The following is a 21,280-nucleotide window of genomic DNA, read 5'->3' as shown; positions in this document are numbered from 1 at the left end:
ACTGCAGCTGTTTCCACACTTCCCTGCCACGGCAAAGCCTTCCTAAGAGCTATCCCTGAGCCAGAACCTTTTCTCCCCGTGTGCACCAGGCTTTGTTTGTTCCAGCTGCGCACTATCAAGAGAATACTCATTATGTTCCTTTTAAACCTGAAGGCAGATACAGTATCTCCTTCCCTTACAGTAACTCCTCTTTCTTCCTAGCATTGTGCTTTGCTGGCAGAGAACGAGCAAGTGTTGTAACTTTGTGGCACTGCCCCAGCAGCTAAGACCCACGGGCAGACAGCGCCACCTGCTGGCCTAAACTTGTATGCATTTCAGCATTGAGAAAGCCTTAACTATTCTGCCCACCCTAACAACAGACAACGGGTTTGCGAGTTTACCCAAGTCTATGTAGTTTCTCCACTTTGCACCGGATTTAGCAATTTATTAAGTGCTTGATGTATTTCATACACCTTTCTAACTATTGGGCTATTAGTCTTCACAACTTCTCAAAGATGCAGATGGACCCCACCGCAATTTTAATGGTAGGGTCACTGAAGCAGTTAACCGCCTCTCCCAAGGTCATGCAGGAAGACAATCTCAGCCAAGTCTCTAATCCAACTTGAACCGGCACTTGTAAGCTGAACTAAGCCTCTGCCTCTCTTGCCCTTTACTCTGTCCCAGACACCTCTACAAACAACAAATGCCCACTCTGAAGGCCCAGCTCTGCCAGTGGCTTCAGTGTCAACAAAGTGCCTTCTGGACCAGCCACACACTCTGACCGCAGCATTCTCCCAAGGGTCCTCTTCAGACAGGAGTGGGGCTTGGCCTTCCCACGCACTAGTATCTGACCTTTGGCAAGCAGCGGCATTGCTGAACCTGTTTCCTAATTAGACCTTTAGTCTGGGTGGGTGGACTCTCTCGGATACTGAAAAGTGACTGCAGAGCACAGTCCGGATCAGGTGAACGCAGATGCCGGGAGTCACCACCCCTTCCCAGATCCCTTTCCAAGATGCCTGGCCCACCTCGTACCTCGACAGCATCCTAGCTACCTGGAGTACAGATAGCATGGCTAGCTAACTTGCTCGCTAAATCCTATCCACTGTCACCTCTAAGTCGCTTTGATGTGTAGAAATGCCCGCTTGCCTCCACTTACTATCAAGTTTTCAAAGGTACTTAGTGCTTCCTATAGCCGATGCACTCTACTAATGCAGAGAAATGCAGCACATCCCGAGCCACACAGCAAGCCTCAGTCAGACTCTACGCACAAACCTACCAGTTTCACTATAGTCTTAAAGCACTGTTAAGGCACACATACCTGTGACAGCAGCATTTAGACAGTGACACAGGAAGACTGAGTTTGAAGCCAAACTGGGCTGCAAGTAAACCCTGCCTCAAAATACAAACAACCTGCTGGGTGTGGTGGTGCACATCTTAATCCCTGCGCTTGAAAGGCAGAAACAGGTAGATCTCTGTGAGTCTGAGGATAGTCTGGTCTAAATAGTAAAACCCTGTTTGTTAAAAACAAACAAAAAACAACAGAACAAAAAACCCAACCCCACAGAAAGACCCACTTCATCAACTTCCCTCCTGTTGGATGCTCTGACTTATTACTTTAAAAAAAAGACACTGCTTTGCACAATCTTGTTTTAATACAGATATATACATATACACACATACAGAGTCACAAACCAGCGTGACAAGTCCCCTTCTTTAGCCAGGAGAGCTCTACCACACGCAGGGGTCCTAGAGATGCTCCAGAAAGCCTAAGTGTGACAGTTTTCACATATGACATCCATTAGGAAACACTTTAATCAAGTAAGTGGTGAGGTGCAGCCTGGGTGTGCACTGCCCGGGGCCTCATGCAGGTCCAGAGCTCTGCTGCACCCTTTTCATCAGCTCTTCATCCTGCATAGACAACTCTGTCAGTTTTTTGCCCATCCGCTCGTGGATGTCCAGGTACTTAGACACACACCGGTCCAGGCACACAGACTCGCCTTTGGACAGCTCTGCTTCCTTGTAGTGGGGAGGCACGCACTTCCGGTGGCAGGCTCTGGTCATCCTGGGATTACAGAAGGACAACGGTATGTCAGTAACTTCCTGTACATTCCAGGACCCTCAACAACTCCAACCCTGCTGTACTGACTTTGCCTCCCCACCTCCCCCCGGAAAACAGTGGAAGAAATCCTCAGTTTTCACTTCAAGCACCTTGGAAAGTTCTCCCGACCCAGAACCTTGTCTGAGCCATGTACAAGACAGTGAGTCGGGAAGGACTTGCTGGACACTGGCCGTGTGCCAGGCACCACACCAAGTGCTGATACAGATTCTGTTACGGAACCTCCAAGTCAGCCACCAGCATTACCCCCATTTTACAGATGAGGACACTAAGACACAGAAGCTCAGTGATTTGCTACAGATCACAAAGAGCCTGCTAGTCTGACTGCGCAGTCTGCATCTTAAAGGTAAATCAGCCAATGAAAAGAGCTTCTGCTGTCGTCTGTATGATGTGCTCAATGCTGAAGGCTTTCATGTCTAATATTAGTACTGTCTTCTTCATAAAGCACTACTCGTCCTGTCCGTTTTATAGGTGAGACATCAGTTATGAGACAGCTTGCCCAAAGATACTCAGCTGGTGACCACTGCACCAGGATTTGTTTCCAAACTGGCCAAACAGCTGTAAGCAATAGTTGTTAAGTCAGCCTGAAGTTCTGGTCCTCACATAGCTACAGACCGAACTATAGACCCTGACATTACTAAACCCCTTGATACCCTAACCCCCTACGTTAAAATGGCACTAATGAAATTAACCCACTGTTTTTTTATTTATTTGTTTATTTATTTTAGAATGGTCTCATCTATCCCAGACTGGCCTCGAACCCACTACACAACCGAGGATGAACTCGGACTACTGATTTGCTGGCCTCCATTTGAGTGCTGCAATGATAGGCACCACGTCAAGCCAAGGCTTCCTGCACTCTAGGCAAGCCCTACCAGCTTATACCCCTTCTCCCTGTGAATTATCTTGAGTATAAAAAAGATGATAATGGGGGGCTGGAGAGATGGCTCAGTGGTGAAGAGAACTTACTGCTCCTGCAGAGGATTTGGGTTTGGTGCCCAGCACCTACATGGTAGCTCACAACTACCTGTAACTACAGTTCCAGTGGATCTGATGCCCTCTACTGGCCTCTGTGGGAAGGTGGTGTGCATGCATACATGCAAGCAAAACAGTCATACATATAAAATACAAACAAATCCAAAAAAAGAAAAAAGAAAGAAATCTAAATGACAATATATAGAAAATCTTTTTCAAGAGCCTAACACAGAGCTAAAGTGTAATTAAGGCCAGGTGGTAATGGTGAACACCGTTAATCCCAGCGCTCAGTCCTTCACTGTTGTGGTAAGGGTGACTACGGCTAATTTTCCAAGACAGGGTAGCTGGGAGTGATCGCGTTACCTGTTGTACATGTCAGCCATCATCTCCACCTCCAGCTCTGCAGCCAGCTGCTGGGCTCTGAGCGGGTCCATGTCAACCTAGCACCGTGGAGAGACTAGCCTCCTGGTCTTCAGTCCTAGGAGCAGACACGATCGTCAACGCCGACCCCTCCCGGTTCACCCTAATACCCGGGGGATAGAGGACGCGAAGAATAATAACATTCCAGACCTTCAGGGACCACTGCTCTCAGTAAACGTAGTCAGCCCTCTTAACAGACGTGAAAACGAGGCCCTTAGAGGGGACAGTGTCCAGCTCAAGGTCACTCAGGATGTCATGGGGCTCGGGGCCAGAAACTGAGACCTCTCAGTGCCCCCGAGATCGCTCCGAGCCAGAGAGGATCGACCGTAGGGTCACAACACTCAAAGCCGTGAGCCTGAACCCACGTGGCTCTGAGAATCCGACCCTAACCACAACCTAGGTTCCCGGTGCTGGCCCGAAGGCTGCGCCTCTGTCAAGGCGATGGCATCTTCAGGGTCACCCTGGGGGCCAGACACCGAGGCTCACTCACCACGGTCTGAGGCTGGTCACAGTTTCCACAACGTCCCCAACTTCGGGTCAATAGTAAAAAAAAGTTGCCGGGTACCCAGGTAGGTAAAAGAAGCAGCACGTGGGTCACTTCCGGAAGGGAAGTCCAACCTCTTTTTTTTTTTTTTTTTTTTTTTTGATCCGGAAGAAAACGCAGACCAGGCTGTGCTGGGAAACCGGCTACCATAGAGACGGAGCCGCCCGCAGGTCGAAGAGGAAAACGACTTCATTTGGCTAGAGAGGATTCCAAAGTACCATAGAGTCCTGAGTGAGGGGCAGAGCGTCGGCAGCAAGCCAATTCACAGTATACACAGAACACATTCCAATGATCATTATTGTATCTAACCCCAGGGTTTAACAATTCTTAAAGTTTAGTCACATTTTATTGATCTATTGTCGTCTTTAACAGATGAAGTCTTTTTCTCCAAAGTGCTATTTTCACATCCTCGGCTAATAATGATTCCCGCCCGTCCCCCCTAACCCCCGCGGGCCCCGCCCCCCCGCCCCATCTTTCTTTGGCAGTGCTGAAGGCTGAATGCAGCAGGGTCTCGTGCATTCTAAGCAAGCACGCCACAGCTGAACTACAGCACTCATTTGATATTCTATTTTTTTATTTAAATGTATTTGTAAAAACGTGCAAAAAAAAAAAACAAACAAACCCACAACCATGTGCTATAGGCACATGTGGAAGGTCAAAGGGCAACTGGTGGGCGCTGATTCTCTCCGTCCATCATGTGAGTCCAGAGTAATCCAACCCAAGATGTCAGGCTTGGTGGTAAGCACCCTCACCCACTCAGCCATCTCACCAGCTCATTTACTTCCTAATGTAATCTACTGCAGATTTAAAAAATATTTATCTTTTTTGGTTTTGTTGTTTTGTTTTTAAGACAGAGTTTCTCTGTGCTGGCCTTGGCTGTCCTGGACTCGCTTTGTAGACCAGGCTGGCCTTGAATTCATAGCGACCTACCTGCCTCTGTCTCCCGAGTGCTGGGATTAAAGACGTGCGCCACCACGCCCGGCTAAAATATTTGTCTTTTTATGTTTGAGTGTGTGAGAGAATGTAGGTGCACACACTGTGCACATGGGGGTCAGGGGACAACCTCACGTTTCCATCCTTAACTTCCACCATGTTCGACACAGGATCTCTTGTGTTTCCTGCTGCCTATACCAGCCTAGCTGGCCTAAAAGCTTTCAGGGCTGCACCTGTCTGCCTCCCATTTCACTGTAGGAGTCTTGGGACTGTGGACCCATCCTACCGTGCCTGGTGTTACATGGTTCTGGGGATTCTAACTCAGGACGCTGCTATTATTACAAAGGAAGCTCTTTCCCCACCTAAGCAATTTCCTGCTCCCTAATGCAAATATTTTCCCCAACCTCTCAGGTGGATCTTTTTTATTGTAATTAGAGCCTTTAATGTAGATTCTTTACTTGCACTATATAGTATTACTACCTATATGCACTGCACTGCACAGAAGACCTCTAGAATTTATTCAGCTAGTATAATTAAAACCATAAACATTGAGCAACTTCCTACTTCCTTTCCCTTCAGGGCTTGGAAAATCACTGGTTTTGCTGGCAGTGGCACTACTGTTATTATTTACTGTGTGGCCCTGTCTCTATTCTTTTTGTTGTTGTTTTTTGCTTTTTTTTTTTTTTTTTTTTTTTTTTGGAGACAGGGTTTCTCGGTGTGTGGCCTTGGCTGTCCTGGACTCACTTTGTAGACCAGGCTGGCCTCCAACTCACAATGATCCGCCTGTCTCTGCCTCCCAAGTGCTGGGATTAAAGGCGTGTGCCACCACTGGCCGGCCCCTGTCTCTAGCATTTTGGTGCTGCAGGTAAAACTCTCCAGTCACCCATGGTATTCTTAATAGCTTCAGTTTCTGAGGCTATCCCTGGAACCCAAGCGCCACCCCAATTGGATGCTCTCCGGCCCCCTCATTCTACCCAGCATTCCATCTTTCCCTCCTCATAGAAAGGTTCCATATTGGTCTCTCGCTCTGGGTCAGTACTGCCTTCTTGGGTGGGACTCCAGCCCCAAAGAAAGGAGTGGAGAATCTCCTCATTGGGGCCTCCTACTCATAAAGGGCTGAGGGAACACAGAGATAAGTATGTCTCCCTGGACTGTCTTGAGAGGAGCAAGAGGCGAGAGACTAACCCATTAACATAAGTAGAGAGCCTACCCAAACTTGGCTGCTGTCTGCACTGTGGCTGTTCCTCATCACATTTACTTGCCTTCACAAATGACTTCGGTCCAGACCACCACATACTGTACCCAGTCACCACGTTAGTCTCCTGGCTGTTCTCGATGTTTCTGTCTAAACAAAACAAAACAAAAAACTAAAAGTAGATCATGTCACTCACACCCTAAGTACCACCGTGGTTTCTAATCACAGCAAAAGCCTAAGTCTTCTCAATAGCTTGTAAGACCCTGCATTACTCCCTCCATGATGTGATCTGTTACCTGAGAACAGCAGCCCACAGGAGGAAGGGTTTGCCTCGGCCTTCAGTTCAGGAGGTAACATTCCATTGTGGCGGTGAGGGCGTTGTGGCAGGAACGGGAGGCAAGTGGTCATATCACGTCCACAGTCACATCCACAGTCAAGATGCATGGAAGGATGCTGGGACTCAGCTCACTTTACCCTTCTTATTAAGTCGGTCCTCCCAGCCCATGGGAAGTCCTCCCACCTCACTGAACCGCTTATACAACTGTCTCAGGGACTTGCCTAGACATTTATCTCCTAAGTCGCTCTAGACCGTATAAGTAGATAATCAGTGTAAGCCACTACAAATCCCCCATGATTGGCCAGCCCTGTTTTCTTCCTTTTATTTCTGACTGTCCTCCCACCCTAGTGCTTTGTCCAGCCATGCTGATAGCCTCTCTCTTTATCCAACACACCAATATGCTCCCTCCCTTCTTTCTATTTACTGTCCTCTTTGCCACGAGTGCTGGTGTCCCTCACTGTCACAGGCTTCAGTCTCAAACTTGCTTGCGGTCTTCCTCCCCATCTCACTTGCCATATCTGCAAGTATATTCTATTCTCTTCTCTACAAAACAAAACACAAACAGACAGACAGCCGTATTGTTCACCCCACATCACCTTATTTTATAGAACCTGTCACACTTAATATGTTACATATTTCACTTGTTGATGTGATTACTATCTCTTCACACTAAAACTATCTCTTTTGCCTAATTTCTCTTGTGTTTAATGCTGTTGTCTCCAACACCTACTTGCTGTTCACTAACCATTAGATCAAAGATTAAAAGGATTATCTCATAGAAGTTTTGATAAGCCGGGTGTGGTGGCGCACACCTTCAATGCCAGCACTCGGGAGGCAGAGGCAGGAGGATCGTTGTGAGTTCAAGGCCAGCCTGGTCTACAAAATGCATCCAGGACAGCCAGGGCTACACAGAGAAACCCTGTTTCAAAACAAAACAAAAACGAGAGAGAGAGAGAGAGAGAGAGAGAGGTTTACCACAGTCTTCTAGCATGCTGTTTTTATTATCTAGTTAAAGGAAGAAAAAAAATCAAGCTAGACCAATGCGGGAGAACTCCCTGTCTTCGGCAGATAACTTCTGGATGAATGAAGGAGACATACTGTGGACAGACGACACACTTATTTGAACATTGTTTTATGCCAGAAATTAAATAATAACTGCAACAACTTTGGACTGACGATTTTTCTTGGGCCTAATGACAGTTTGCAATCTGACTATTAAGAGTTGGAAATGCCCTCCTTGGGACGTGACAATCACGAAGGACCTCCCTGCGAGAAAAAACAATGAGAGGGAAGCAACCTCGGGAAGAGCAGAAAGGAAAACCCAGTCCTGAGTTTGGAAAGCACTGATCAGATTTATTTAAGGAACAGGAAGCAAGCCAGGGTGGCTGAGCCGAAGGGGCTGGGGGAGGGGAATTGGAGGAGTCACAAGCTTCATCAATGGGAGGGGTGTCCTTGTCCACACTCTCCAAGAGATAAGGTTTACTTTGTTTTGTTCTCTGAGAAAAACTTCAATTCAGGACACGCGCGCGCGCGCACACACACACACACACATTCAGAGCTGATCATGTACCAGTCAATAGAGCTCAAAACAGAAGCAGCAAATTATGCATGATGTAGATGCTAAGTCTGGTTTTCATTGGCTCTCTCCATTCCTCTCCCCTTTTGGCTCCTCCTCTTCCAAGCTTCCTGGTCTAGCGTGAGCCCACTGTTGGCAGCTGTCCTATTTGCCATCTCCTGAGCCCATCCCTCAGCAGCTGCTTTGTCTAGAGAGGAGTAGAGGAGGAAATTAGAGGAAGACTGGAGGCAAGGGGCTAAGGAAGCACAGAAGGCCAAGCTTGGCTCTGGATGATCATTGGCAGCCAGAGAGCTGGAGACCATGTTCTGGATGAACTAGACAGACTGCTGTTTGTCAACAGCTCCAGGGCCAGAGCACTTCAGGGAGGAGGGTGATCACAGGAAAGATGCTGGTGGGGTCAGGAGAGGGACGCAGCATGATTGAAAGGTGCCACCTGTCAGATCTTCAGGGGAAATTTGAGCCTCCCAGTCTAAGAGAAAGTGTTGTACCAACAGGCCAGTAAACAATGCTCTTCCTGAAGCCCAGAAGCCCAGGCCTCTTGAAGGTGGGGTGGGGTGGGAGCAAGGAGGCGGGACTATGAACTAGGGGCTCAAAGCCACCAGAGCTTAAAGGACAATTGGGAGTGAGGCCACTCAGCTAGAAAGAGACAAGAGCTCCCAAGCTGCAGGCAGAACCCCACAGGTAGGAAAAGCTCTGGGCCCCTTTTTAATTACTCCCATAGATTCCATGCCCTACTTTTACCTTCCCACAAGCTAGATCTTCCAATGAGACCCCTACAATGAGAGAAAAGCAGGTTGCTTCCTAATTCTCTTCACTGTAGCAACTCTTTTTAGCTGCCTACAGCAGTTGGGTAACTTTGAGTTCAGGTACAGAGTAGCCTGGAAGTGGCCACCTAAGAAGAGGCCTTGGGGGGACAAGTAGAGGACTTTTGGGGGGGCTGGGGACATTACGATGCAAGTTCTCTCCAAGTGAGGGCTGAGGTAGGTAAGGTAGGCGCCTCAGAGCTACTGAGAGGGACTGGGTGGCAGTAGGAGACAGAGGCATCACAGAGACAGCATCCTTTGCTCCATTCAGAACTTGAGCTGAACTGGACACAAGATGGGTAACAGTTGGGTTCAGCAGGGAAGAGAGAAGAAAGAAGCAGAGAGCAAAATGGGAGAGGAGTGGTGAGGAGGTCTTTTGTGAAGGGTCTAGTGTGCACTTAGAGGAGAGAGGAACTCCTGAGCCTTCTTCAGTGGCTCCTCCCCACAGGGGAGATGCCCACTGTCTGAGCCAGGGCTACTCAAGGGACACCGGGCTGAGGATCTAGTGGGAAAGTGTTTTCCGTGTACGCTCTAACTCTGCACCCAGGAGACCTAGGATCCAGGAATAATTTGACCTACTTAATTCTCCTAGGACTTTGGTCACAGGAATTCTACTCCTTCAACCAGCCTCCTAAAGTATAAAAGGGGGCTACTTACACCCCTTCTGAGGGGTCGAGCAAGGAACAGCTAAGGTAAAGCGAAACCCTTCAGTGTAAGCTGTAAACTGCTGTAGAATCATGAGCCCTGGGGGGAAGGGGGTGTCATCCTGGCTCCTCAGAATTCAGAGCTTCTTCACTCCTTGTCTATTTATGACAAGGCTGGAGGGGGAAAGCAGAGGTGATGAACAAATAGGCAAGGTAGCTGAGGGGTGTGTGTGTGTGCGTGTGTGTGTGTGTGTGTGTGTGTGTGTGTGTGTGTTCCCCCCCCCACCTTAGGTGTGTGACATGCAGCTAGAGGCAAAGATGGTTGAAGCAATCAGCTATGTCTTAGCCAAACATGCATCACTTGGGGGTATAAAAAGGACTTGCTATCATCTTACTGACATTCAGCTCTCTCTGTGTCCTATCACTAATAAATGCCCTGGGGACCGGGTGGGGACCTCACCCTGGCTCAGGAATGACCCAGTCACTCTTCCCCAGGCAAGCTGTGGGCTGAGACTCCCTCCAAATACTTCCCACTTGCCAGAGGCCTAAGCCCCCCACTATTCATATGGTCTGGAACCTATTTATGTGCCCAGAAATTAAAATGCAGAACAAGTACCACACAGTAAACAGTGGGAGCTAGAATTCTACCACCACAAGACCCCAGTGGCCTTCACCACAGACTCACAGCCACCTTCCCCACAAGGACAAAGAACAGAGAGGGGAGACAGTTTGTGTCTCATTCAGACCTTGAACGTGGCTTTGTCAAAGTGGGGAATAGGAATGTCTCATGGAAACCGTTTTAGTACGAAAAGAAGGCAAGGAGAAAAACCCATGGCCAGGTGGGTTTAAGGAAAGGTGAATTCAATGATGTTCAAGCTAAGTCTTCAGTTTTTTTTAACTTGGTGGCACCTGATACCTACTTAACTGCTAATGCTGCTGTGTATCTCTAGGAGAGTGAAAAGCTGGCTATATTTGGAACAACCTTGGTCAGTGAATAAATGCATCTTCCTCTCACTATCAAGAGAATTTTCATTCATTTTGTTTTTCTTTTCTTTCTATTTTATTTTATTTTATTTTGAGACGTAGCCTCAGCTGGCCTCAAGATCACCATGTAGGTGAGACTGCTCCTCCTGCTTCTACCACACAAATGCTGGGATTACACGCATGTACCACCATGCCCAGTTTATACAATATTAGAGGTTGAATAGGGGCCTTGAGCAGTCTAGGAAAGCAATCTGCCCCCGAGCCACATCTCGTCCATTTGTGCCTGACTTCTACAGGGTACTGACTAGAGACTCTGACCTCCATCTGGGGCTCTGAGGGAATGCCTTGAGCTCAGAGTAAGTGACTAGATGGCCAGGGTCCATGTGCCATGACCGCCTGGCTAGCCTCCATGCACACTGCCACATGGTACACAGGAAGGGGGCGCCCTCTTGCTGGGATCTATGACCGGAGCTGCTGCACCGCGAAGGGAGTACAGTGGTGAGCAGTCTTCATATTTTTACAAGGCCTCATTTACTTCCTAGAAAGTGGAGGGCACCAAGTCCAGGACATCTGGACTTTTGTCTGGGGGACCAGGAACCCTGAAATGGGAGGCAGAAGCAGATCCTGTCTTCACGCTGCCTGTGCTCTGCCCCAACTTACCGAGGTGTCCTGGGTACTCTAAGAAAGTACTGCCAAGGATAGGAGGTATTTTTAGCCGATGACAGGAGTGTCCACTTTTCTTACTGTCTGAGTCATGGCCTGAGCCCTATTTGGGAACTGTTTTCTTTGTAACTAGACCCCCAACAAGAGAAGGCAGTGACAGAACGTACTCTTTCCTCCACTCCAAAAACTCTGTACTATACTCAAATAGGAACCACCAAGTTAAGGCACCGCCCTCCACAGGCACCAGGAGCAGGCAGAGGCCATCTGTGCAGACTGGAGGGCATGTGACTCTAGTCTCTTACCCAAAGCCCACCCTTCTCACCCACTTTCTCAAGAATCACAGAGGTTCAGAGCCTAGCCTGCCCAGGAGCCCCCAAGACCCCAGTATTTTTACATCACCTCTCTGATTTGACATTCGTACCATCTTTACTCAAATTTCCTAAATGCCTGTCTTGTTTTGAATTAAGTTATTTTTAAATCCAATAATGCATTTTTTTAAAAAGACACTTTAGATCGTTGCTGGAGATGGACTCTCAATGTCACTTACCAGAAATAAACGGTAACTGAAAATCCATACAACAGAGGCAAAGCAGAGCTTCTCAGTTCTATACACCAGCCTGCTTGAGGCAGTTCCAGAATGATGGTATTAAATTGTGACCACTTCAGTTGGTTTAATCGAAACAAGGCAAAACTATTGAAAAAGCATTATGAGGCTGGGCATTTCATTCAGGAATAAAGTGATGCTCTAGGTTGGATCCTTAGAATCACCATCATCATCATCATCACCACCACCACCATCATCATCATCATCACCATCATCAATCATCCCACCATCCCCACCATCATCATCATCATCATCACCACCATCATCATCACCATCATCAATCATCCCACCATCCCCACCATCACCATCATCATCATCATTGGCCAACTGTGGTGGTGCAAGCCTGCAATCCTAGCAGTAGGATCAGGAGTTCAATGAAATCCTTTGCTAAAAAGCAAGTTTGAGGCCAACCTGGGTTACATGCGACCCTGCTCCAGAATAACTACAGTAATAAAGGCACAGCCTACAGAAGGGTAATGGATAAATACCATCCAACACCAAGTTCAATATGGTCCAACTGCCCCACTATAGCAGAAGAAACCCTTTACATCCTTCTTGTTACCATGGGGAGAGTGGGTATTTGGTGTCATGGCTGGCTAGTAAGGGAAATAGGACAGAACCACAGACTTCTTGACTCATGGGCCAGGGCACTCAGAGGGCAGGGTCTTCACCTCATGTCAAGGCAGTGTGTGACACTGTCCTCATGTCTTTTCTTTCTAGACATGGAACAGACAGAAGGGAGTCCCTCTGAGGATGGAACCACCATCTCTGCAGGGAATCTTGGGACACCAGGATGTCAAGGCATGGCAGAAGAGGTGGCCAAAGACACAGTTGGGACAAGTGACAAAGGAGGTCCTCCAAATGGGGCAGCACATTCATGTGAAACAGCATCTGAGGGTATCCTGTCAGGGGGACGGCCCAGCGAAGCAAATGTGTTAGATGACCTCAAGGCAGACATGCAAGGGGAGGCCAGTGGGAAGGAGGAAGCCAAGGCTGACCTTACAGAGGAGGAGGGTCAGGAGGAAGCCACCACAGCGGCTTCTCAGGAAGACGCTGACAAGAAGGAAGAAACAAAACCTGAACCCAGTGAGGTTAATGGAAAAGAGGAGGCTGCGTTGGCCTCGGAGAAGCAGGAGGCTGATGAGAAAGAGACCAATCTGGAATCTAAGGAGAAATTGGATGTGAATGACAAGGCCAAGCCTGAACCCAAGGAGGATGCCGGGGCAGAGGCTGCTGTCAAAGAGGCTAAAAATGAGTCTCAGAACAAAGCTGATGTGAAAGACCAGGCTGAGGCCGAGCTTCAGGAAGTTGACGGAAAAGAGATCGAAAGTGACACAAAGGAGTTGGTGGTGAGTCGAGCATGAGAGGGTCTCCAGCCTTCTCTCCCTCAGAGTCAAAACCTCCCTCATTCCTGTTGTTGTCACTGCTACAACGCATCCAAGTAAATCAATTTAAAAGGGAGGAGTTTTATTTCGGCTCATGGTTTCACAGGTCTCAGTCCTGGCTTCATTGCTTTTAGGCCTGTGTTGAGGCAGAAATACGTGAAAGGGCACACAATAAAGGGAAACTTTTTTCCTATGGCAGCCGAGAAGCAGGAAACAGAAGGAGATAAGAAATCTCTGAGCAAGCTGGCCAAGGTGGCATACAACTGTAATGCCAGCACTCAGGAAGGCAGAGGCAGGTGGATCTCTGTGAGTTCGAGGCCAGCCTGGTCTACAAAGCAAGTGCAGGACAGCCAGAGCTACACAGATAAACCCTGTCTCAAAACAAAACAAAACACCAAAACCAAAACAACAACAACAAAACAAAAATCAAAAGAAAGAAAGAAAAATAATCTCTGAACATAAGATAGTATGGTCCTTGGAGAGACAGCTTGCTGGGTACAAACACTTGCTAAACAAGCATAAGTACTGAGTTTAAGTCCTTACAACCCTGGGCCAGAGAGATGGTTCAGCAGTTAAGAGCACTGACTGAGGTCCTGAGTTCAACTCCCAGCAACCACGTGGTGGTTCACAACCATCTATAATGTGATCTAGTGCTCTATTCTGGCCTGCAAGTGTACATGCAGGCAGAGCACTGTATACATAATAAATGAATAATTTTTTTTTTAATCCTCAGAACACATGTCAAAGTGAGGCTTAGTAGTAGGCATCTGTAATCCCAGTGTGACTGATGGGAAGTCAAGACAGGAGAATGCACAGAGATCACAACAAAGGGAACTTGTCTCAAAGAAGGAGGAAGTCAGGATTGTCCTCTGACCTCTGCATACATACACTGTAGCACGCATGTGCCCATTCTCACACATATGAATGTATTCACACAGAAACACACATCACACACACACACATATGCGCTTCAAAGGCATGTGTCTGATAATCCCCTAAATAGGCCCTACTTTCTACAATAGCTTATTCAGCTATGAACTCATCCATGGGATGGTCTGTTGATGAGGTTAGAGCCCTCATGACACAACCGCCTGTCAGTAGAGCATGTAGCCACTTTCCATCCAAACCAAAATACCTTGGGAAAGTACAGTCTCCCTCCGACAGGTGGGGAGATCCCGGGAGTGTGGATAAGAAAAGGAGACTGTGGCTCAGGCGGCATTCCAAATCTTCCTGAAGTCCTTAGAAAGCCTTGGGTAGCTGCCTACACAGATCCTGTTCACCCCAGGAGCCAGGGAGTCCTACTGAAGAGCGGGAGCAGGGTAAGGAAAATGAAGCAGAAGAAAGGGCCGAGGTGATTCCCAGCTCCCCCGAGGAGTGGCCTGAGAGCCCCACGGATGAGGGACCCAGCCTCAGCCCAGGTAAGGAAGAGCTGGGGAGGCTGCATGGCGAACATGAGGGAGGAAGAACCGGAGAGCACATCACAGGTAGCTGCAACTTCCTTCTGCTCTCTCTACTCCTTCCCTCCAGAAGGTTTGGGTCCAGACTCCACAGCATCTGCGGAGACCAGTCCTTCAGCCAGGTACTGTTACACTCTGACTTCTCCCATCTCTTGCTCCTTTGGAAGTCAACCATCTCTGGGCCTCCCCAGAACCTGATTTCCAGATATCCCAGGATTCCTGGCCTTGTATCCCAGGCAGATCCCAGAAAACAAATGGAGTAAGAGGGATGGAGATGCCTGGTCTACCTCCCACTCCACGGATGGAGCCTCTTCAGGCCCAGTGACTAGTCACTAAAGCTCGCTAAATGCCATCTATATAAGAATTATCGGGACGGGCATGGTGGCACACGCCTTTAATCCCAGACCTCAGGACGCAGAGGCAGGTGGATCTCTGTGAATTTGAGGCCAGCCTGGTCTACAAAGGGAGTCCAGGTCAGCCAAGGATACATAGAGAAACCCTGTCTCAAAAAACAAACAAACAAGCCGGGCAGTGGTGGCACACGCCTTTAATCCCAGCACTTGGGAGGCAGAGGCAGGTAGATCACTGTGAGGTCCAGGATAGTGAAGGCTACACAGAGAGACCCTGCCTCAAAAAACAAACAAAAAACAAAACAAAACAAAACAAAAAACAAAAAAGAAAGAAAGAAAGAAAAAACAATCAGAAAACCTGAGTTTGGATAACGGCTCTGCCACTTTGCAGCCACATGACCTTGGCTATGTCTCTTAGTCTCTCCTCATCTGTAAAGTAGAACAGTTGTATGGACCTCACAGGGTTATTGTAGGCTCCAGTGACTAGTGAGCAAAAACCGCTTGAGCATGGTGGCTGGCATATGGAAAGTGCTAGAAAGCCGGCCTTATTCTTCCATCACACTTAAGTCACTTGCTTGTCTCTTGGGCAAAGGTGACCAATGGCTACTCACCAAGCATTGGCACAGCTTTGTAACAAGCGCACCTACTTGTCCCCTATCTTCTGTAGGCCTCAAAAATTATCTTGTCCAGTAAACATTCTTGTCCCCTGCTTTATAGATGGGAAAGCTGAGGTGCAGAGAAGTAAGGTGAGAGCCCCAAGATCACGTGGCGGATAATAACAAAGCCAGAATCCAAACTCAGGTCAGACCTCATATGACCTCAGCAGGCCACTTGCTCCTCAGAGTTTGCCTGTATCTGTTTATTCCTTCTTGGCCCTTCCAGGGCTAGGCACAGGATGGGTGTGTGCACTGATTAAGCATAAACGTACAGACCTGTCCATGGCGGAGACCTCTGCCTAGCCAGCCCCCTTGCAGCCCGTGGAGTCGTTTTAATGCCCCTTCATGCTTCTGCAACCTCTCCATGTAGTGAATCTTCGTCCAGTGAGGTGCCGCAGAGCCCCACGGAGCCCCCACCCTCGGAGGAAAAGAAGGAACGGACACCGGAACGCAGGGTGTCAGCCCCTACCCGGCCACGGGGACCCCGCGCGCAGAATCGGAAGGCCATCATGGACAAGTTTGGAGGGTAGGATCCCGAGACCGGAGCCAGGATGGGCTGAGGGAGGGAGGCCTGGCGGCCGGTGGAAACCATCAAGGCCAGACCCTACACCTGGAGCCTGAGGTTCCCCACAATGGGCTGTTTGTGGTATCTTGCCCATCCCCCCACAGGGCAGCCTCCGGCCCTACTGCGCTGTTCCGGAACACGAAGGCAGCTGGGGCAGCCGTTGGCAGTGTTAAGAACATGCTTTTGGAGTGGTGCCGGGCCATGACGAGAAACTACGAGGTGGGCACAGGCTGGGGACACAAAAGGGACAGGGGACACTCCCCCCCGGGGGGGCAATAATAGGGTGGAAAATCTGAGGGTTTCAGATTCCGAAGGGTGAGAGAAACAAGCCCGAGGGTCCTGCCAGGGTCCAGCGACAGCCCAGGGTCACGAAGGTCTTCTGTTCCCTGCCCGTCGTCCCCAGCACGTGGACATCCAGAACTTCTCCTCCAGCTGGAGCAGCGGCATGGCCTTCTGCGCCCTCATCCACAAGTTCTTCCCAGATGCGTTCGACTACGCAGAGCTGGACCCAACGAAGCGCCGGCACAACTTCACTCTAGCCTTCTCCACTGCCGAGTAAGCCTCAGCCCTGGGATGTCAAAGCCAGACGGGAGGTGGGTGGCCTCAGAGGAGTCCAGGCGGGGCGCATGGCAGCCGATCAAGATGAGGGCACTGCCACACAACCTTATACCTGAGGGGTTTGCTTGCTTGCTTGTTTGGTTTTTTTAATTATTTATTTGTATTGTATATGCATTGGTGTTTTGCCTGTATGTATGTCTGTGTGAGGGTGTCAGAACTTGGAGTTACAGTTGTGAACTGCCATGTGGGTGCTGGGAATTGAACCCGGGTTCTTTGGAAGAGCAGTCAGTGCTCTTGACCGCTGAGCCATCTCTCCAGCCCTGCTTGTTTGTTTTTAAGCACTTTTTATGCAAATGGTTCAAATAGACAAAGCTGTGTTCCTTTGCGGCTTGTATTCTAAATGAAAGAGACAGATCTTAAGAACGTACATGCGGGTAAATGTGTCACGCTAGGCAGTGTCAGGTGGAAAATTCAGGAGGCAGGGGAGATGGTTCAGTTGGTAAAACTCTTGCTGCACAGCCAAGAGGACCTGACTTCCACCCCTAGGAGCCATGTAAAACACCAAATGTGGCAGAGACAGGCAGACCCCTGGAACTTACTGACCATACAAGTCTAATAGGTGAGCCTCAGGTTCTGTGAGAGACCAAAACTCAAATACCAAGTGAGTCCTGAGGTACAACATCCAAGACTGACTTATGGCCTCCACAAGCCTTACGTCCCGGAGCCTCCAAATCCCATTATGTTTCCCCATTTACAGAAATGAAAACTCAATAACGTAAGTAAGTCCCTGTTACCTGTCACAGGGCGCGACCCACAGCAAGCACTTCAAAAAACCTCTTGGCTACATTGCTATTACCATAACGAAGGACATCATGGTTGTTATGATAATTACTATTTACCTCGGGTTCCAGAAGAGGATTATTGCCCAGGCTTATGCAGCCCCATGTCAAGGATAGCTGTTGGTGGAAGGGAGAGTGAGGCTGAGAGAAGAAACTGAGGCAAAGGCAGGACTTTTTGAACACTGGATGCGGTGACAGTGGCTGTATTTCCAGCGCTCAGGAGGTTCAGGCCTTCCTGGGAATATGCAGTCTAAGAGCCGCTCTTAAGACAAAACCAACCAACCATCCAAAAAAACATGGTTGCCAGAGTGACAACAAAGGGGTGAGAGTCCTACCATCCTCACCCTCCCTCTTCCAACCTGGGAGAGAGTCCCAGAAAGAGACTTCCAACTTACTGATGGAGTTAGGGCTGGGCCAACAGGAGAGCTACTCAAAACCCTGATAGACAGCCAGATGCTTTTTCTCTTTCTTTCTTTCTTTCTTTTTTTTTTTTTTTTTAGATTTATTTATTATGTATGCAATGTTCTGTCTGCATGTACACCTGCAGGCTAGAAGAGGGCACCAGGTCACAATACAGATGTTGTGAGCCACCATGTGGTTGCTGGGAACTGAACTCAAGACCTTTGGAAGAGCAGTCAGTGCTCTTAACCTCTGAGCCAACTCTCCAGCCCCCAGCCAGGTGCTTTTTCTAAAGTGCACACACAGTGGTATGTGCCTACAACTTCCTCACCACAAGGCTGAAGCAGGAGGATTGCTGAGAATTCGAGGCTCTGCTCCTTTCTATAGTGAGACCAAATCAATCAGTCAGTGACTGTAGATGTAGTTCAGTGTTTGTTTTATGCACTAAGTGTGGTGTCTGATCCCCAGTTAGGATCGCATGTACACATCACCCTGTCACTAGGGAGCTAGAGGCAGGAGAATCAAAGGGTCATCCGTGGCTACACGCATGGGTTTGCCTCTCCAGTGTTGGGGGAGTAGCACGACCCACACTCACGGGGCTGAGGATGTAGCCTTCCGTGGCTGCAGTGGGCTTGTTTGTCCCATTCTTCAGACTCTCCAGTCTGTCCCCTCCCCCAGTCCCCAGGCGAGCAGCTTGGATTTCTGCGGCCCAGCTGTGACATCCCCAAGAGAGGGTTTCCGCTGGGGCCTTCCGGCTCCCATTGCCAGCGTTCACGGTTGGCTAGCTTTGGCAGCCCAGAGTGCTCGCATCATCAGAGCCAAGGTGTCAGAGGCCTTGGGCGGGCCTGGGGTTGAGTCCCAGCTGGTTGCTACCCTCTTTCACCTTGGGCAAAGCACCACAGCCTCTCAGCTCGGTTCCTCCCAAGCTTGTTAGAGATAAAGAGGGTAACCGAGACCAGCTCGCAGAGTCATCCGATAAGACACCTGGCACCGGGCAGTGAGGCCCCAGCAGAGATTAGCCTGGTTTATCAGCCTCAGCAAAACACCATGGATATCAGGTAGCCTCAGAATGCAGCTGAGAAGTTAGAAAGAAAGGACTCGCTGGGTTGCCTACAATCTGGAAACACACCAAGCAGTCCTGCATCGGGGCCTTTGCAAATGCTGTCTCTCCACTTGGCTTCCTTATTTACCATAAGAAGCCTATTAAACATTATCAGAGCCCAGCCAGGCATGGTGGCACACGCCTTTAATCCCAGCACTTGGGAGACAGAGGCAGGCGGATCGCTGTGAGTTCGAGGCCAGACTGGTCTACAAAGCGAGTCGAAAACAGCCAAGGCTGCACAGAGAAACCCTGTCTCAAAAAAAAAAAAGAAAGAAAGAAAGAAAAGGAAAAAAAGAAAAAATTTACCAGAGCCCTCTCTAGCATAGAGTGGCCCTTTTCTGCTATATTTTTCTCCATAGCACGTCTCACTAACCAGATACACCTCTGCTTGTGTGTTTGATTACTGTTGGCCCGCCCAGAGTGCAGTCTTGGCTACTCACTGCTGACAAGTAGAAGGAGTGCCCGGCACACAGTAGGTGCTTAGTAAATAGAGGCTCTAATTGAATGACACTGTTAGGATTGCTGCAAGCCAGCCCCCTGGGTGGGACTCAAGTTCCGTCCTTTTTAAGTACTTGCTGTCCATGATTCAGAGCGCAGCTCTCTGTATGTGTGCCAAGGAGGCAGATCATACAGACTGGAGAACACAGGTCCCATGTGACCATGTGGAGACCCAGGTCCGTTGAAAATATATGTGTTAGTCTGCACCGGCCTGGTCAGCCCACAGCACACACTGGGATGGCTGACGGTGGTGGCCTTCATTTGCTTGGACCCAGTCATCTCCTTGGCTCCCTCTTCACTTTGAACCTGGGCTCTTCCTCCCCCTCCCCCTCCCCCTCAGGAAACTAGCCGACTGCGCGCAGCTGCTGGAGGTGGACGACATGGTGCGGCTGGCAGTGCCCGATTCCAAGTGTGTCTATACCTACATCCAGGAGCTGTACCGTAGCCTCGTGCAGAAAGGGCTGGTGAAGACGAAGAAGAAGTAACCCGCAAAGCCGTGCAGGTGGAGGATGCGGGGACCCCCCGCTGACAACCGTGGCCTCGAGGTGCGTTCCAGGGGTGAAACAGGTAGCACCGGTCTCAACGGCATTAAAAGTACTTTTGTAAAATTCCTCTCATTCCTTGATGCTCCCCGCACCCCAACCAGCCACACATGTGTGCAATAGGCGGTGGCCAAAAATAAAAAGAAAGCTGCATTTGGAGCCATAGGTGGCAGTTTGCCAGGTCTCTTTTGCTCTCTCCCTCTCCGCTTCCTCCCACTGGTGGGGGCACTTCTAGACAGGAAGTAGACAATCTTTAGAAATCTCCGTCAGCGGGCTGCTGCATCTGCTGGCCAGTGGGTGGCGCTCTTGAGATGGCCAAGATTCTGACTCACGGTTTCCAACAAAATTAATCCCTCATAGTCTGGCTGAAAGTTTTGCATCGTGTTGTTCCGCTGTACCGAAGGTCAGTTGGTAACCGAGGACCGGGCCGGCAATATACGGAGCTTTGGGCTCGTTCCCTAGCACCAGGGAAGAGAAGCCAGACACGCTGTCAAGGCTATACGAAGAAATAGGGTTTCTACCAGTTGACAGAGCGGATATGCCCAATCCGTTGATGAGCTGTTGCCTCCTCTGCACAACACCGGTGTTCCCCGTGTAGACCTTTGGATGGCCCCCCGTGTATGGCCTACTCAGAGCCAGCATTTCTTATCATGTGTGGGGAATGTCCACTAGAAACAGGGTCACCTGCTTTGTTAGCCCCCAAGCCAGCCTGCTTTCTGATGAAACACTTAATCAATGGGGCTCATAAGGTGAAAGGTGTAGCCACCAAGCCAGAAAGGAGGATGCTAGTTGAATCCTCAGGACCCATATAGCAGCAGAAGAAATTTGTCTCCCATACTTTTTTTTTAAACCTCTACTCCTAGGCCATGGTGTGCTCACCGACTCCTACACAAAATAAATAAAAATGTAACAAAATTTTTTTGAAAAATGAAACAAAGCTGGACCAGTGGTGGCCACACCTTTAATCCCAGCACTTGGGAGGCAGAGGTAGGTGGATCGCTGTGAGTTCAAGGCCAGCCTGGTCTACAAAGTGAGTCCAGGACAGCCAAGGCTACACAGAGAAACCTTGTCTCGAAAAACCAAAAGAAAAAAAGAAAAAAGAAAAAAAGAAAACAAAAGCACCCCATCCTCTCAGAGAAAAAACCTAGATGAACTC

At 49.1% G+C, this 21,280-nt stretch overlaps 2 protein-coding genes across 6 annotated transcripts; one reads left to right on the top strand and one right to left on the bottom strand.

Moving 5' to 3' along the window:
• Window positions 1-1,612: 1,612 nt before the first annotated feature.
• Window positions 1,613-4,127, bottom strand: TIMM10 (translocase of inner mitochondrial membrane 10). Its single transcript, XM_084800084.1, has 3 exons — window positions 3,981-4,127; window positions 3,434-3,548; window positions 1,613-2,041 (listed from the first exon to the last, which is right to left on the bottom strand). Exons 2-3 carry the CDS (start codon window positions 3,502-3,504, stop codon window positions 1,840-1,842), a joined length of 273 nt encoding a protein of 90 aa, XP_084656210.1. The 5' UTR covers window positions 3,505-3,548; window positions 3,981-4,127; the 3' UTR covers window positions 1,613-1,839.
• A 4,530-nt stretch (window positions 4,128-8,657) lies between these two features.
• Window positions 8,658-21,000, top strand: SMTNL1 (smoothelin like 1). 5 transcript variants are annotated; one of them, XM_084797710.1, is made up of 9 exons: window positions 8,660-8,756; window positions 9,471-9,570; window positions 12,494-13,122; window positions 14,444-14,576; window positions 14,686-14,737; window positions 15,992-16,147; window positions 16,291-16,405; window positions 16,590-16,741; window positions 19,923-20,614. In XM_084797710.1, exons 3-9 carry the CDS (start codon window positions 12,496-12,498, stop codon window positions 20,065-20,067), a joined length of 1,380 nt encoding a protein of 459 aa, XP_084653836.1. In that variant the 5' UTR covers window positions 8,660-8,756; window positions 9,471-9,570; window positions 12,494-12,495; the 3' UTR covers window positions 20,068-20,614. The 5 variants fall into 5 exon arrangements, with proteins under 5 accessions (XP_084653835.1, XP_084653836.1, XP_084653837.1 ...); XM_084797709.1 differs by lacking the exon at window positions 9,471-9,570 and having other exon boundaries at window positions 8,658-8,756; XM_084797711.1 differs by lacking the exons at window positions 8,660-8,756; window positions 9,471-9,570 and adding an exon at window positions 10,657-11,004 and having other exon boundaries at window positions 20,014-21,000.
• Window positions 21,001-21,280: the final 280 nt, after the last annotated feature.

The sequence above is a fragment of the Acomys minous genome (assembly GCF_964271855.1).
Source record: "Acomys minous genome assembly, chromosome: 10".
Classification (NCBI taxonomy): Eukaryota; Metazoa; Chordata; class Mammalia; order Rodentia; family Muridae; genus Acomys; species Acomys minous.
Note: the sequence above shows the minus strand (reverse complement) of the source record. Positions and strands in the feature narration are given on the sequence as shown.